This window comes from Brachyhypopomus gauderio, unplaced genomic scaffold (assembly GCF_052324685.1).
Source record: "Brachyhypopomus gauderio isolate BG-103 unplaced genomic scaffold, BGAUD_0.2 sc66, whole genome shotgun sequence".
Lineage (NCBI taxonomy): Eukaryota > Metazoa > Chordata > Actinopteri > Gymnotiformes > Hypopomidae > Brachyhypopomus > Brachyhypopomus gauderio.
The window spans coordinates 1,589,245-1,605,568 of record NW_027506887.1 but is presented as its reverse complement, the minus strand read 5'-3'; the positions used below and the strand labels follow the sequence as shown (position 1 = coordinate 1,605,568).

Genomic DNA, 16,324 nt, shown 5'->3' with positions numbered 1-16,324 from the left:
ACAGTATTCTGGGGTCTCTGTAAGTGGAAGCAGGCCGTTCATAAGAGTCTCACCGCTGACTAGCTGTATGGGTTCAGCAGCAGTGGGTAGGCGATGGCTCATTGCTGTGTACAAATGCATTTATTCATTGACCAGATGGTGAGTGTATTTGTTTCGTTCGAGTCAAACGCCATGGCTCGCTCCACTGATGTGGAACCAACGCATGTCAATCAAACTGCTCACTGAAATACGCTTTTAATTTCAGATACAGGACAAAAATCTAATTTATGTGCATGCGAGCCTATTGAATCTCTACATCATACTTTATGCATAAATGATTCTAATGATACAAAATATAAAAATATGCGGTACATCATTTACATTATTTATTTATTTTACATCTTTAAATTATTCATTCATTTAGTAATACACAGCTTGTAGTTACCAGATAGACCATTTTGCCCACAACTTAAATGCACTGCCACAGTAAAGCAGCACTATACCAGGACCAGCACTATACCATGCTCGCTGTTAGCAGGTTAAAGGAAGCAGGCTGGCTTCAGTAAGACAGGACACTTTGCAGGACATGTAGTCAGGACTGTTTGGGAATTCTGAATATTTGGGAATATTGAACAAACATGCAAAAGCATGTGACACTGACATTACTGCAGAACACTCCGAGTGACTTAACCAAACCGAGAAGTGTCTTTAGGTAGGACTTAAATCGTGAGATCGTGTTAAGAGATGATACAGTTCTTGCTTTTCCTCCGTTTGCGAGTGTGGACCTGACCTCTTCCGCTCAGATGACTCGAGCCTGTGAGCCCCGAGGAGTTGTACTTGTGCAGCAAGTCCTCGCTGGTCATGTATCTCAGGTGGACCAGCTTGGGAATAGGCTCACCTAGGAAATAGCCATCATCCTCAGAATCGGAGGAAGAGGAGCAGGTCGAGCACCAGTCGTCATTGTAATCGTACTGGTCCCATCCGTAGTGGCCCAAGTGACGGTGCTGGGTGGGGTTCTGAAGGGTGAGGTCAGAGGTCGTCCGGGGGCACGACCGAAAAGGCCGGGTCCTCGACCTGCCATCGCCGAACCCGGCGTCTCGCGGGCCACGAGGAGGAGGGAACCGATCGTAGTCCTCGCGGACGCGCAAGCCTGACCGGTCCCCCAGAGGTAGCCGAAGCTCAGCGGCCAGGTTGAGCGCGTTTTCTGAGCGGGAGCGGCGGGAGCGGTGGTGACGGTGCCGTCGCCTCGGTTCCTCCTGCTGGGCGGCGCGACGCCGCGTCCGCTCGCTCATCGGTGCCAGACGGGCGTTATTGGCGCTGCTCACCAAACTCACCCGGTCCTCCTCCTGGAAGGCAAAGCCAGGCGGTATGGCGGTCACGTCAGGTGACCCCTGGCCGTAAGGCAGGGGGAACTTCACCTGCACCCGTGGCTCCATCTCCAGGTACGGCTGTCCAGTGGCAAGACTGTGGAGAGACTCGGAGCTGTGGAACTGCACGGTCGAGCTGAGCGTACCCATGTTGCTCTTCTCCGAGATGTTCATTCCAGAGTCTTTGCTCAGGTCTGGCATGGAGAACCGTGACAAGTGTTCCTGCCTCTTCCCTCCACCGTCGGCAGATGTGCCTGCATGCAGCACAGAGATACGGTTCATTCCTAAACACAGGCAGCTACATGTTTGTTTTAATATGCTACTGAAGTCATGGAAACACCTCAACAAAAATACAAACATGCTAGAAAAAACATCATGGCACTGTGGCCCATAAATACCAAAAAAAAAAAAAAAATCTGATTCTTCCCCTTTGAATAATAATAAGCTAAGTAAACAAGATTACTATCATAATCTCACACCAAAGTTACATAAACTAACCTGTTGCGTTGGACAGAGCCAGCGACTCCATGGAGCCGCGAGGCGTCCTCTCCAGCGGGGTGAGCTGGTCGCCGAAGCCGAGCGCGCTGATGGGGTTCCTGTTCCGCCTCCCCTGCATGGCCGCCTCCATGCTCCTCTCCCTCTGGAACACATGCAGGCTGACCGAGCGCTTGTCCATGAAGCGGTTGGGTGCCAGCTCGTTAAAGCTGGCCTGCGCTTTTAGCTTGGGTGGGTAGTAGTCCTCGGGTCCCGGCTGGAACCAGTCCTCGTTAAAGGACCGGCCCTTCAGGGCAGACGCGGGAGGTCTCGCGGTCGGCGCTGGCTCCATGGGCCCGTTGTCCTGGTGACTGGGGGCGGGGCTGGTGGGGTAGGAGGGCCGGATGTTGCACTGACTCAGCAGCTGCAGAGGGGTGGGGGAGGAGTCTCGAGAGCTCTCGAACTTAAACTGCTCGGTCTGGCTCTTCCAGGAGGGGGGCTCTCTGGTCAGGCTGGGGGTCTGGCTGGACAGGCTCAGCAGGTCCATCTGCAGAGAGAGAGGGTCCACCTCAGTTGAGTAGCAGCCCGAGGGCCCTGCGCCCCCTCCGCTGCCACTGCCGCTCTGGCTGGACCTGGAGCCGCTGCGGTGGGCCTGGCGAGCACGAGCGCTCTGCAGGGGCGAGTCGGAGGAGTCCGAAGCGTTGGGGTCCTCGGCCACGCTGCACGTGCGCGAGCAAAAGATCTGGCCCTGCTTGGGCAGAAACGGGCGGCCCAGCAGGGACTTCCTGCAGCTCGCACAGCAGAAGCACGTCTCCGTGGCGTGCCAGTGCTGTCCGTCGTACGTCATCTGGCCCTGGTCAATCCCTGCAACGCAGCCATCACAAGGTCAAGAACGATGTCAGAGTGGAGGATCAAGTCTACAGGGTAGAGGACCATAATCCTCCTGAGTAAAGCAGAGCTATTACAACTTTTGGAGCATAATGAATGTAGGAAAAAATGAGTATATCAGGGGGGTAAAACCCCTGTGTAGAAACCTCCCAAGGGGTGGTGGGGGTAAATTGCCCTGTGGTGCAGGAGTGTTTGGAGTGAGCTGATCATGTCGTACGCCTTGCACAACACAAACACATTACAGTTTAATTACAGCTCAACACACATCGGCCAGGTGACCTTGCCAAAATGGGCAACATCTGTTTGACAAAAAAAAGCAGAAGGGGAAAGGAAAAATAAAACTTTTTCCGGCATGGTCCTAATAGGAATCATTCACGCGGTTTTTGCATCGCGTACTCCTGCTGAGCACTGCACCAATCACAGCTGAAGAACTGTGGAGCGACCAGCCGCCCAGAGCATCATGGCAGGGTACGGCGTGGCACAGTGGGCGGTGGCCGGTGCGCTGGGACACCGGCGGGGCTTTGTCTGCACCACGGCTTCAGCCCTTCCTGGAATGCCCTTGGTCGCATTTCAAGCTCTCGTTTGTCCTGCAGGATACTGAGTTATTCTTTGTGAAGAAGAGATCCACTGTAGAGCTGAACAATACCCATCACACAGCCACGTGCTCGAAAAGCTCTCCAAAAACGCACCCCCACAAACAGAAAACCACAAAACCATCACATAAAAATGTTTGCCTAAAGGCCTTGTGGGTTTTGTTCTTCCGTGAACACCCCTCTCCCCCTTCCTCTCCTAGCTTGGAATATGTGGGCAAGAGTTTTGGCATTAATCTTCATGTTTCTATATCCATTTGACCTAGATATTTAGGTCTGCTAAAACTTGCATAGGCCTGTCCCTCCTTACTGATGTAAAAAGTGACCCAGTCACTTGCAAAAGTGGATCTCAGAAAATAAAAGGTCTGTCCTCTCTTCCTCAGCATGTGTATACACCTAGAACATCTTACTCAAGAGATGGACAGCAGGTTGGCCACCTCCTGGCCATCAGCCACTGTGGTGTGAGGACGTGCGTGTGTGTGTGTGTGTGTGTGTGTGTGTGTGTGTGTGTTCCTACCGATGTGTTCCCCACAGGAGTCGCAGTACTCAGCGTATAGGGACTGGAAGCAGGAGCAGCAGTATGGCCGCCCCTCCTTCATGATGTAGCGCTGCCCCCCCAGGACCTTCTCACACTCGAAACAGCAGAAGTGCTTCATGTGCCAGTGTCTGCCTTCAGCTTCAGTGCACTCATCCGCAAAGATGATCTGAGAGAGAGAGAGAGAGAGAGAGAGAGAGAGAGAGAGAGAGAGAGAGAGAGAGAGAGATACTGTAAATACTGGGATATGGTTTGATAAGACAATAAGATTGTGTAAGATTTTGTCATGCCAATTAAGCTCATTTAAATAGCCAAATGTGTGACATACTTTAAAGCTTTTACTGTGCTGAACTAGATTTGTTTGACAAGGCCAAATCTGAAATGGGGCAAGAAAAGCTAGACTACACCCAGAGCCAGTGACTCTGGGGCTGCAAAGCTGGAGGTGGAGGAGCTGTGTGTGGGGTGTGGTCCCGGCATCCCACCTCGTCACAGGCAGAGCAGCGGGGTTTCAGGCGCTCGGCGTGGTGCCGTCCGCAGAAGATCTTGCCGTCCTGGTAGAAGTAGATGAGGTCCACCAGGAGCTCATCACACACGCTGCACACAAAGCACCGGGGGTGCCAACAGACGCCGTGGCCGGCGCGGGACGCAAACACGGCCATGTCCCCCCCGCTGATCTGACCACCACACTGAGGACAGAGAGAACATCACATCAGACCTGTACAACAACTCCCATCACCTAGGTAGAGATGACACAGTGACCACACAAACCTAAGCAACAACCTGCTTATGTTCACCACAACCAAAGCCAATATCAATATAGTCTAAATAAACAGAACTTTTGTGAACAAAAATATATACATTTTCACTGAAAGGCAAGCAAGACAGGTTCAGTCATGTGGAGTCAATGACACGGTGCAATTTAGCAATGGACTCTGACAAATGCAATAAATGCGTTGGACCAGAGGAACTGCTGAAACAGACTCCTCAGAATGGTGTTGGGAGATCCGGTGACTTCACTTAATGGAGAAGTATGAGCAAATAATGCCTGGTTAGGAGGAGGGAGTAGCTGGCTAACAGACACCAGCATGATCTCAAGAGAGACAAACGCCTCCCCTCACAAAGTCCCTCTGACAGGACAGGAGGAACCCGGACCTATAACTCCTACAGCATGGCCGCCATGTTCCTCTACAGCAGCAAACAGTGCGGTTGACACGGCTCATTTACGTCGAGATACACAGGCCACATGCGTACAAGGAGCAGTGGGACCCAGAGGAGGCAAGCAGATTAGCTCAAAAGTCTAAAGCCAGGTCATACACTGCACTGGGTGGCCTGAAGGGTTGACTGGTGACAGGAGAAGAGGAAGGAAACCCCACCGGGAGGAAAGGAGGTTCAAGTAGAAGTCGCCTTGATCTCAGCTGTCCTTCCATCACCATGTCTCCAGGTTGTAAGAGTGGTCAAACCCCATTGGATCAAAGCATCAGAAGCAGGTCCCACCCACCCCTGCAGGCCCCACCCCTACCTGCTCACAGATGGCTCCAGTCATGGTGACAGGGAAGGGGCGAACATTTCCGCGTCCCAGGTTCTCTCGTTTCCGCTGATTACTGAAGAGCTTGAGCTCACGCTTCTCCTCGTCGTCCAGGGAGTTACAGTATCGTACCTGCACAGCATGGGAGAGCAGCAGTGCCAAACCTGCAAGGTTACCCGCACAGCACCTCCCCACATACACCCGCACAGCACCTCCCCACATACACCCGCACAGCACCTCCCCACACACCCGCACAGCACCTCCCCACACACCCGCACAGCACCTCCCCACATACACCTACTCCCAATATACATACACACTTTGTGAATATTGTGTACACCTCATGTGTTAAGTAATTATACAATATCAAATACATATATATGTTATAAATATAGAAGTGTACACATACCTTATACACTCACCAACCACTTTATTAGGTACACCTTGCTAGTATCGGGTTGGACCCCCTTTTGCCTTCAGAACTGCCTTAATCCTTTGTGGCGTAGATTCAACAAAGTGCTTGAAACATTCCTCAGAGAGTGGTCCATATTGACATGATAGCATCACGCAGTTGCTGCAGATTTGTCGGCTGCACATCCATGTTGCAAATCTCCTGTTCCACCACATTACAAAGGTGCTCTACTGGATTGAGATCTGGTGACTGTGGAGGCCATTCAAGTACAGTGAACTCATTGTCATGTTCAAGAAACCAGTCTGAGATGATGTGCACTTTATGACATGGCGCGTTTCCCTGCTGGAAGTAGCCATCAGAAGATGGGTACACTATGGTCATAAAGGGATGAACATGGTCAGCAACAATATCCAGGTAGGCTGTAGTGTTGACACGATGCTCAGTTGCTACTAATGGGCCCAAAGTGTGCCAGGAACCATCCCCCACACCACTGCACCACCAGCCTGAACCATTGACACAAGGCAAGATGGATCCATGCTTTCATGTTGTTGACAACAAATTCTGACCCTACCATCTGAATGTCGCAGCAGAAATTGAGACCAGGCAACATTTTCCAATCTTCTATTATCCAATTTTGGTGAGCCTGTGTGAATTGTAGCCTCAGTTTCCTGTTCTTAGCGGACAGGAGTGGCACCCGGCGTGGTCTGCTGTGGCCCATCTGCCTCACGTTTAGAAATGTCATGCGTTCAGAGATGCTCTTCTGCATGCCTCGATTGTAACGACTGGTTCTTTCAGTTACTGTTGCCGTTCTGTCAGCTCGAAACAGTCTGGCCATTCTCCTCTGGTCTCTGGCATCAACAAGGCATTTGCACCCACAGAACTGCTGCTCACTGGATATTTACTCTCTTTTTTGGTTTATTCTCTGTAAACCCTAGAGATGGTTGTGCATGAAAATCCCAGCAGAACAACAGTTTCTGAAATACTTAGACCAGCCCGTCTAGCACCAACTACCATGCCACATTCAAAGTCACTTAAATCACCTTTTTTCCCCCATTCCGATGCTCGGTTTGAACTACAGCAGATCGTCTTGGCCATGTCTACATGCCTAAATGCACAGAGTTGCTGCCATGTGACTGGCTGATTTGACATTTGTGTTAATGAGCAGTTGTACAGGTATACCTAATAAAGTGGCTGGTGAGTGTATGCACACACACACACACACACACACACACACACACACACACACACACACACACAGGGCGACCTATCCCTCATGTTTCCGGGTGGTCTCACCTCGTTGTCATGGGGAGGCAGCTGATGGAGAAGCTGTTTGATGCGGTGTTTCTCTCCAGGACTGTTCACATACGGCACCTTCTCCTCGGGCAGAGAGCTGTAATACTGATGCACCTGCAGATCACACACACATACACACACACACACATTACACAAAACAATTAAACCATGGCAATATACCCAGCACGGTTTCATGCAGAGTCATTAAAATCTACTAAGTGCTCTCCAAAACACCTACAGTTATCATCTGCAGCTCACTGCATTTATCGACCAGTACACATAAGCACCAAGCAGAGCTTTACTAAAGCAAGCCATGGCTAACAGCATCGATTACAATGATACTAACTGCAGCTGCAAACCCAAGCCAGAACACCTGCAGCGCCTCCTGCAGGCCAGATAACACACTGCTGCACCACTAACCAAACACACTGATCTACACAGATTTCTCAACAGAGGGTCAAAAAGGCAAATTAATAAAACATGTGCAAAAACGTGCAAATAATAATTATATATAATATATAGGATTAATATTTATTCTAACTTTTAGGTTCAACTACAAGAACAGATCTAAGGGTCGATCTAAGTGTCAGGTATTAGAATGATAAATTTCACTTTATGGCTGTTTTTTAAGGTTATACACATTTCCACCGGAACACCATTAACATGGTGTTTTTTCATATTGGTGTGGGGTAGTGAGAGCGGAATGAATCCCTATGCCACCTTCCTGGGAACACTCAAGTGTCCAGACATGATCCTATACTATTTAACCTTTCCCCTGTCTGTTACATGCCCCTACCATTTTGTTCCACACCCACATGCACACCCCCACCACACACACACACACCTATAAGTCATGGTGATTTATAGATGAGCAATGTAAAGTTAATGGAAAATGTTCTTTCATATCCCCAGCTGTGCAGACATGGAGGCTTCTATATCTTATGACCCTCTCAGTGTGTGCATGCGTGCGCACGCTATAGAGCACAGCTCAAATTTAAATTACTGTGTTTAGCCACACCATTAAGGTACAACCTTTGCACACCAGCCTTCTGGGGCAAATTCATAATCTGCAGTTTTGCAGTTCAAGTCATAACAGCCTTTACGGTAAGCCCTTCATCCCATAACCAGGCTAACAACAAGAAAACACTATTTAACAAGAGAACAATCAGCATAATGTTTAATTAACTACTCAACATGAATATCAGTGGCAGAAATCTGCAGAGAAGGGGCAGTGGTGTGCACGAGGGTTGCAGGGAGGCGGCCCACTACCCCCGCGGCTAGCGACCCCATTACGCACAACTTAAATGGCTAATGATTTAATCGGATCTGGGCCTGGGCTCCAGCTGCCTGGCTAGCCTCCCACACGCTACATAAAACCTTCCCATATACTGGTAATGGATGTTGCATGAGACATCATTTATTGAATTCACCGAGGCTGAGAGAATCACCGCACAGGCGTGTGTGTTCCTCGAGAAGCCCACACTTGCACAAACAGGCAAAACGCAAAAACACGAACAAGGTGCCGCCTTTAATCCTCCCCCCTCCCCCATCCTCTGAAAGTCATCAGGACGCATCCTTCACGGCAACCAGAAGACATTTGGGAATACTCGGTGAGAAGAACCTCCTCTGTGGAGTGAGGGGGCAGCTGCTGTTGCTTACGTTGGCCACTGGTGCTCTCGCAACAGGCCGCCGCGGAAGCGGCCGATGGGTTTGCGAAAACCCCGCCAAACAGCCCAGTAAATCACGCCGTTCCCATCCAACACCAACACTCGGCTGCCGCTCGGGCCAGCAGAGACGCCAGAGCGGGGTGGGGATCGGACTAATGCTCCCCCTCTCACCCCGAGCCCCACGGGCACCCCTACGCAAGCAAGCAGCACGCGGAAACAACTGTAAATCGGAGGAAAGGGATTTGGCAACCCGCTCGGAAGTCACATGGTCCAGCCACTGCCGTGCGCAGCTCAGGACTCTGGGTCCCAGAGCAACCTGGAGTATGTGCAGCAGGCTCCCATGATGCCATGCGGTCGTGGAACACAATACCAATCCAATATTTTTCTGATAGATATTATATTATATATACACGAATAAGATCAATTAATCAAGTCAATGAATCGACACCCAGATGGTGTGGAACAATAGAATGCATTTTCACGGGCAGCCAGATAAGAAAGCCAGCGCTGTTTATCAGTCATGTCCCCCAATTGCCCTACCAGACTGTAAAATCATTGCATGGTCATGGAATACTCCTACGTCTAAATTTTCCATTTGGTATTTTCCGTCCCGGGGAACTCTTTGTAAGTTACTTTAGCAACTGGCCTACAGAACACATTCCACTCTCCGCTTTTCTGTGGAGCGGAGAGACAGCCGTCAGCCAAGCAGAACCTGCATAAATATCGATCAAACACTCTCCCCTGACGCATCCTGCAATATTACACAGCCTCCTGACTAATAAAGGGCTGTAGCCTTCAGCCAGCCAGGCCCACAGCGCCTGTTCATCCCCTCATACTCCAGCACCGCGGTGACTGGGGGTTTAACTCTGCTCAGCATCGCCGCTCTAGGGGAGGCGTGCGTGAGAGCAGGCGTGCGCGAGAGCTGGGGCAGTCATGCGAATCCTCTGCTCTGGACGGGCCTCACTGCCTTTCAGCCAAGCCTCATTCACAAGCCTAAGACAACGGAGCTGCATCACTAAGCGAACATCCATCATGTGAGCAGGGGAACGCCCTCACTCTCCAGCCAGGCCCCGCCCCACCCCCATCAGGGGAACGCCCTCACTCTCCAGCCAGGCCCCGCCCCACCCCCATCAGGGGAACGCCCTCACTCTCCAGCCAGGCCCCGCCCCGCCCCCATCTGCCTTTTGTTTGGGGTGGTTGCTCATTTGCCTGCTGAAATTCTGTCTGGATATCATACATTTACTTTCCACAGGGGACTGAGCCTCAAACCTCAAAGCCTCACCTTATTTTTATCTCTGGAGCTGCAGATTCGAGTGAATAATTAATGAATTATTAATAACATGCATAAACTCTGGAGTTCTTGTATTCCGGCAACTTCCACAAATCCGTCTGCCTGATTGCACTTAATTCTGGAAGGAAATACCCATAATGCCACAACAGTGATGACACTCTGTAGACACTGTGTATTGCAACAGACTGGAGATGGCTCCAAAGCCCATCTTAATCATGATTACAGGCCAATGCAGCTGGCTGTAGTTATGCATGTTTAATAAATGGCCAAACACAAATGGCTGTAGTTATGCATGCATAATAAATGGCCAAACACAAAAGGCTGTAGTTATGCATGCATAATTAATGCCCTAATGCAACTGACTGTACTTATGCATGCTTAATGAATCATCACTGCCCACCCTATTGATAAGCTGGCCTCATTCTACTCTAGCTAACCTACTTATATCGCAGTGAATTCTGCCTCAGTTCATACCAGTTACTGATATAATTCAGGTGGGAGAACACTACAGCCATGACAAAAGGCAATCAACCACAACCACTGACCCCTGAGGACTCAAAATGGACACAGTGGACTTTATTGGTTATTGATCTGCTTCTGCGCATCGGTAATAAGATCATCCTCGGGTTCAGGAGAACGGAGCTCCAACCTCCGTGATGAAAGTGGCCTGTAAAGGGAGTCAGCAGAGCTCAGATAAAGCCAGCGGGTGTAACACTGCAGGGCCAAGTTTTCCTACCGAGCCAGCAAACGGAGATGTTTTTAAAGCGCCGCAAATTTTCACAGGCGTTTGAATTCAAAACGAGGTTGAAGGTTTGAAGCCACATCCACACTCAAGCTGGGGAGCTGGTCCCAGTGCTGATTTAAGCTGGGGCCCTGAAGCGGAATGAAGGAGGGGCAGAGCGGAGTGTGTGTGCGCACTGGAGGAAAAAGCTCCGCTTTGCAGTAAATGTTACGCCCTTGAGCAAGACATGAATGTTCTGCCCTCTCACTGTTTTTACAACTCTCTTCTAATCCAGCATACCTGCAAGCAGTGTGTAACAATTTGCAAAGTACTGAAGATGGAAAGCCTTTAATGAGTTACTATGGCCATATTTTTTGTTTGTAATCTTACTACATTCAGGAATGTATAATTCCAGGTGTGGGCTTGGTTTTGGCATGCAAGTGTGAAAACCTCAGAAATTAGCAAGAATAAGACTGTGTGTGTGTGTGTGTGTACCTGTTCAGGTTTGAGGCCAGGAGGCACCCAGGCATACTCCTCAAGAGCACAGCCTGAGTCATCGTCTGATGTGGAGTTCCTCTGGAAGTCATAGACCAGCTTGGACACGGTCTTCTCCATCTCCAGAGGCATGGCCGTCACCGCGTGATCCTCACGTGGACACTGGCAGTGCACACAGATCTTCCTGCAGGAAGAGGGCGGGACACTCATGGGTCACCCCCGTTACGAACAACCCTACGCAGGCTAGGGGAAACTACAGTCAAGGCACAAACAGCAAGCCGAAGAAGATCAACTCCGACAACAACTAAAACCAAAATGTCAGCTCTGAGAGCAGATCAAATGTGGATGCAATCGTTGGCTGCTAATCCAATCAAATCAAGAGACCCGAAGATCATAATAGTTCAGCTCAGTAATTCTTCCATTTGCTGGGCAGTTTTAGGAGAACTGAACATCAGCCAAACAAACCAGACCAGCAAGTAAATCCAGTAGCATTTGGGGCAGATACCCACACTCCTCCATCTGCTCCCAGTGGATTAATGTTCGCTTGGTGTCTGTCAAAGTCATTATGAATGCAACAGGGAAAACAACACACAGCACATGCCCAACAGGAGGCAGTATAATGCAAATGGAATATGCCACGCTGCTACGAAGGTGATGGAGGTACATTGAGTGATACCACAATGCCAAAACCATGGATAACAGAAGGAAGATGGTAATCATACAACATCGCAAGAGCTGCGTGTTCTTTCATCAGCACAGACCAGATCAGGTTGTCACGGTAACAAGTTTCAGAAGTCAGCAATTGCCATGGTGATTGTTCAGCTCCCAGAAAAGCACCTTTAATGCTGACTCACTCTTAAACTACTCAAACATGAATCACCAAACATCTCTTTTCTTTCAGTGGTTAATTTATAAAAGCCAAGACTGCTGAGAGCTCAGTTCACTAAAACTCATTTTTCACACACAAAGAGGGCGAGATCACATTCCATCGCCTCTGTGCTGCACATACAGTACGTTACACAAAAGAAAGCATGCATCAGGTTACAGTACGGCTTTACTTGTTCTGCCTCTCCCTCTCTCACACACACACACACACACACACACACACACACACACACACACACACACTCCATCATGTAGCCCCACAACCCCCTTTCACTCGCACACACAAACACACCCCACCCTCCTGCTCCACTCTATCTTGGTGTCAGTCAACATAGCCACATTTGGTTACAACATGGTGAGCCTCTGGATCCCAGCAAAACTCTTAACACATCAAGTCATCAGCAAACACACACACAGACTGTCAAACCCTAAGTCTGGTTAGACTCCAACAAAGCAGGCGTAGCTGTGCCAAACCCCACTCTCTGTGCCCAGGGGCATCTGGCCCCATACCCTAACCCCACCCACCTCAGGGGGAGGGGCTGAGAAAGTGTGCCACTCGCAGCCAATCCCATTAGCACCTCAGACACTCGCCAGGCAGCCGGGTGGGGGGGGCACCAGGGACAGATGCTGGCCTCATCCTCACAGACTGACCGAAACACACACACGCACACACACAAACCAGTCAACAAAGTGTGGAAACACATGCATCCATATGTCCCTCTGACCCATGTACACCTGTGGTAGAAACACATACAAAGTGCATGCAACAGTGTAATATATCAATAAGCGCTATGGAGGGCAATAGGGGCTTGTGGATGGACTTCATCCATTCAGGGCTTATTTTTGTTAAAAAAAAAAAAAAAAAGATTCCTGCAGATTTGGTGCTTGGACCCCTAATGAGGAGTATAGTCATTGGGAGTATAGTCCTTCCAAGACTAGAAAGTACACAACCGCCATTTTGTAAATGATCCACTGTAACGTACTGTGGCCACCATAAGCTTGGCGCCTACAGAGCTAAGGACTGAAGCTCCATGTTGGTCTCCTGGAGTGCATCCTGCCAGCTCGTTTCATTTCTTTAGGACACAAAACCTTTTCTCTGATCAGGCCCAGTCAAATGCACGTCAGCATAGGCAATGTGGAAGGATCATGAGATCATTCTAACGGTTCCCATGAGGTTCCTTTCACAATTACACACAGCAGCATATACTGAAGAAGCACCGGGGCCATGCATGAATGCCACACCCCCAACAAAGTGGGTTTGGCTTTGCAGGCACTGCCTGCGCTGGAATGATGCGGTGTGATCTCGTCTCGGTCTGATCTCGTCTCAAGAAAGCTCCACATCCACTGCATCATGGCTCCCCATAATTACTGATGCATCGCTCATTAACGAGAACAGGACCCTCTCCGGATTACTGACTCAATAAGGACATTTCCAAGAGAGAGGGGGGAAAAAGCATGGTGTCAACATTTCTGTCCAAATCCAAAAAGATCCAACAGATGCAGGTTACAGAGAAACCATCACATGGACCCACCCAGATGCTCCATCCATCATCTAAAATTTGACAGAACTCTACAGAGCTATGCACTCAGTTGTGGAGAGAACAGCTCTATGTTGGAAAGGCTTTGGCATATCAGGGCTGGGTGTCCAAGTGCATCCTCAACTATCAAAGAGGTGAAACACAGGGGGAAATCACTCCTGAAGACATCATCTCTCACTCTTTACTCCAGGACAGACTGCGGCACGCTCAGCTCTGGGGTACTCCCTCTTCAGACCTACCACGCCCTGTGATATCCTCCAACCCATGTTCCCAAGCACAAAACACTTGGAATTCAGAATCCCCAGAATGTGCCATCAAGTTAATCTCCACTTGCAGATCCGATTACGGCCTGCGAGGAAGAGCCGGCGTGACCTCCGTTCCACCAAACGGACACGCCATCGTCCCGTCCTCCAAGTCACTCAGGAAGCGCGCTGTGCCTGGAAGGCTCTGGGCTGCACCGCTACCCATAGAAGCACCGTGTGAGCCGACATTCCGCCCTAATCACGGCGTGTTCAGGTTGTTCAGACAGCTCCAGATGTCTGGCTGCTGCCCAGACTTGGGGAAGCCTACCAGCTCACAGAAGACTTGGCTATAATGCCATTTTACCATCTCTGCAGGTTGTCTTAAACTAAGGCCCAAGGCATGACACATGGGTCATTATCATCTTTATTACCAATTACGTGCATTTCAAAGACACCGAGGTTTACGTGGTTTTTGAAATGAAATTCCATACCTCTGGGCAATCTCCGAGGAGGTTCTTTAGCTTTCCATCACATCACTACAACCCTACAGAATTAAAAGGGCAACACTTAGCAAAGCACCCACGTACAGCTGGCTGCCGCATCAAGGGCTGCTTACCTCCGCTATTGTTTCTCCTTTAAGTACACAAGTTAACCTTTCCAACACTTTTAACTTTGCAACAGGGTGGCAAATCCAGCTCACTGAAAGTTCCCTGGGAGTCATGTGGCCACCATAAACAGAGCAGGAAGTCAAACACTTAGACGGCCATATCCAGCACTTTTCCACGTTAGCCTTCAGCTCTAGATCCAAGGGGTATGAAACAGCAATTGCACAACTGCAGCGCTTCGTACTTCAAAGACAGAAGATTCAGCAACAGTGCATCTGTGGCTTAATCGTTGTTAAATATGACTGAATATCATCTCTAATCAACCCTAATAATGAGGATTATTATTAGGACGCAATTATGAAGCGCTCATGCGACATGTTCAAATAGACAGGGATTATCGGGTGTGCCCACCTGCTGCAATCTGTCATGATCTGCCGAACCTCCCTCCCCCACACCTCCGGACTCATGGGCGACACGCAAATGCCACAACGGGGCCCAAGCTAGCACTAGCAGACAGAGAAGTGTCTGTATAACGGACCCTCACTGCAGAAAGGGTTTTATTTTATGCATCCGACAGACTGACATTTGTGCAAATCAAACAGATTTCAAGCTGGAGTTGAGGGAGAGAGAATTTTTCCAAATCCATAGATTTATGCAGCATGGTGATGATGTTTTCTGGTACATCTACTTCCAGACTGGCGTGTTACCTACTGACAAGTGTCTGCTCATGTTTTACTGAAAGAAGAAAGAAAAAAACCCTTACAGGCTGCTGAAGAAAGAAAAAAAAGAATGAAGCAGAGCTAAACTCTTCAGAGAGCAGCTCCCGGAAGGGGGAAAGACAATCTGCCAGCAGCTTTTCAGCGTTTACATTTCCCATCTGTAAAAATCATCAGAGCCCTTTCTAAACCCACGCTGACGCGTTAAAATAACATTGCATACATTTAAATTTGTACTCCCATAATATTTCGGGAGAAAATCGGGGATGGGTTTCCCGAAACGTTCTTCTTAACTTACTTCTTAACCTCGTACGTTTCATAGGAGGTTACGAAATACTTAGCGCTACGAACGTTTCGTGAAACCCACCCCGGAGCTATTGGGGGGGGGGGGGGGGGGGTCGATAAACCTATAGGTAAAACTGTAAAATAAGAAGAGTTCTATTTGAGCTAATAACCAATATGTTACAGTAAGCGAGTGTCAGATTTAGATGTTGTTACCACGCTGAAGGAGACAGCGAGATGTCGATCCCCTAACAGATCCTTAAACAGCTGCCGAGTCGCATTACACTCTGGTTAGTCCCTTCATATGTTAATCCAAAGTGACCGATCCTGACTCGGATCAATCCCTGGGAGGGTCAGACCACCGCGACAACAAAATGAAAACAAAGACATAATCCGACTTACAGAGATAAGTCAACACGGATGACCCAAAGGGGTTTGGAGAGAGTGGGCGACTGAAATATGCACCAGTGACAATAACGCCACGGAAGGAACTGCTATAACGCAAGTAGGAACTTGAGCGAATGACTATTTCCAACTGGCAGTAGTAAAACAGAAAACACAAACTAAAGCACGCAGCTGACGGACCCTCGGTGTTATACTGCAACACAGCCACATAAAACACGCTTCTTAGTCGCGCTAAAGTCATTAAGTATTCCCGTTACAAAGTAGACTATACGTAAGGTGTATGAGGATTATATAAAGAGCAACGTCACGTTAACTAAATCAGGAAATCCAATATTACTCAGCAAGGCAAACCTCACCTTCAGGTAGTATACTCTAGTGAAAGTTTTAAAAATGCAGGAAAAGCAATTGGAGGAG

General features: G+C 49.1%; 1 protein-coding gene across 6 annotated transcripts in view; it reads right to left on the bottom strand.

Moving 5' to 3' along the window:
* Positions 1–343: 343 nt before the first annotated feature.
* The window catches only part of prickle2b (prickle homolog 2b), a 69,008-nt gene continuing 53,027 nt past the window's right edge, over positions 344–16,324 (bottom strand). For 5 of the 6 annotated variants that reach the window (XM_076989170.1, XM_076989171.1, XM_076989172.1 and 2 more), the window contains 7 exons: positions 11,238–11,421; positions 7,064–7,177; positions 5,353–5,490; positions 4,316–4,519; positions 3,816–4,002; positions 1,845–2,684; positions 344–1,600 (listed from right to left, as the gene is read on the bottom strand). In XM_076989170.1, the coding sequence (XP_076845285.1) occupies positions 717–1,600; positions 1,845–2,684; positions 3,816–4,002; positions 4,316–4,519; positions 5,353–5,490; positions 7,064–7,177; positions 11,238–11,421 (2,551 nt within the window). In that variant the 3' untranslated portion in view covers positions 344–716. Of the gene's footprint in view, positions 1,601–1,844; positions 2,685–3,815; positions 4,003–4,315; positions 4,520–5,352; positions 5,491–7,063; positions 7,178–11,237; positions 11,422–15,907; positions 16,157–16,324 lie in introns of those variants that run through there. The other variant, XM_076989175.1, reaches the window with a different exon arrangement.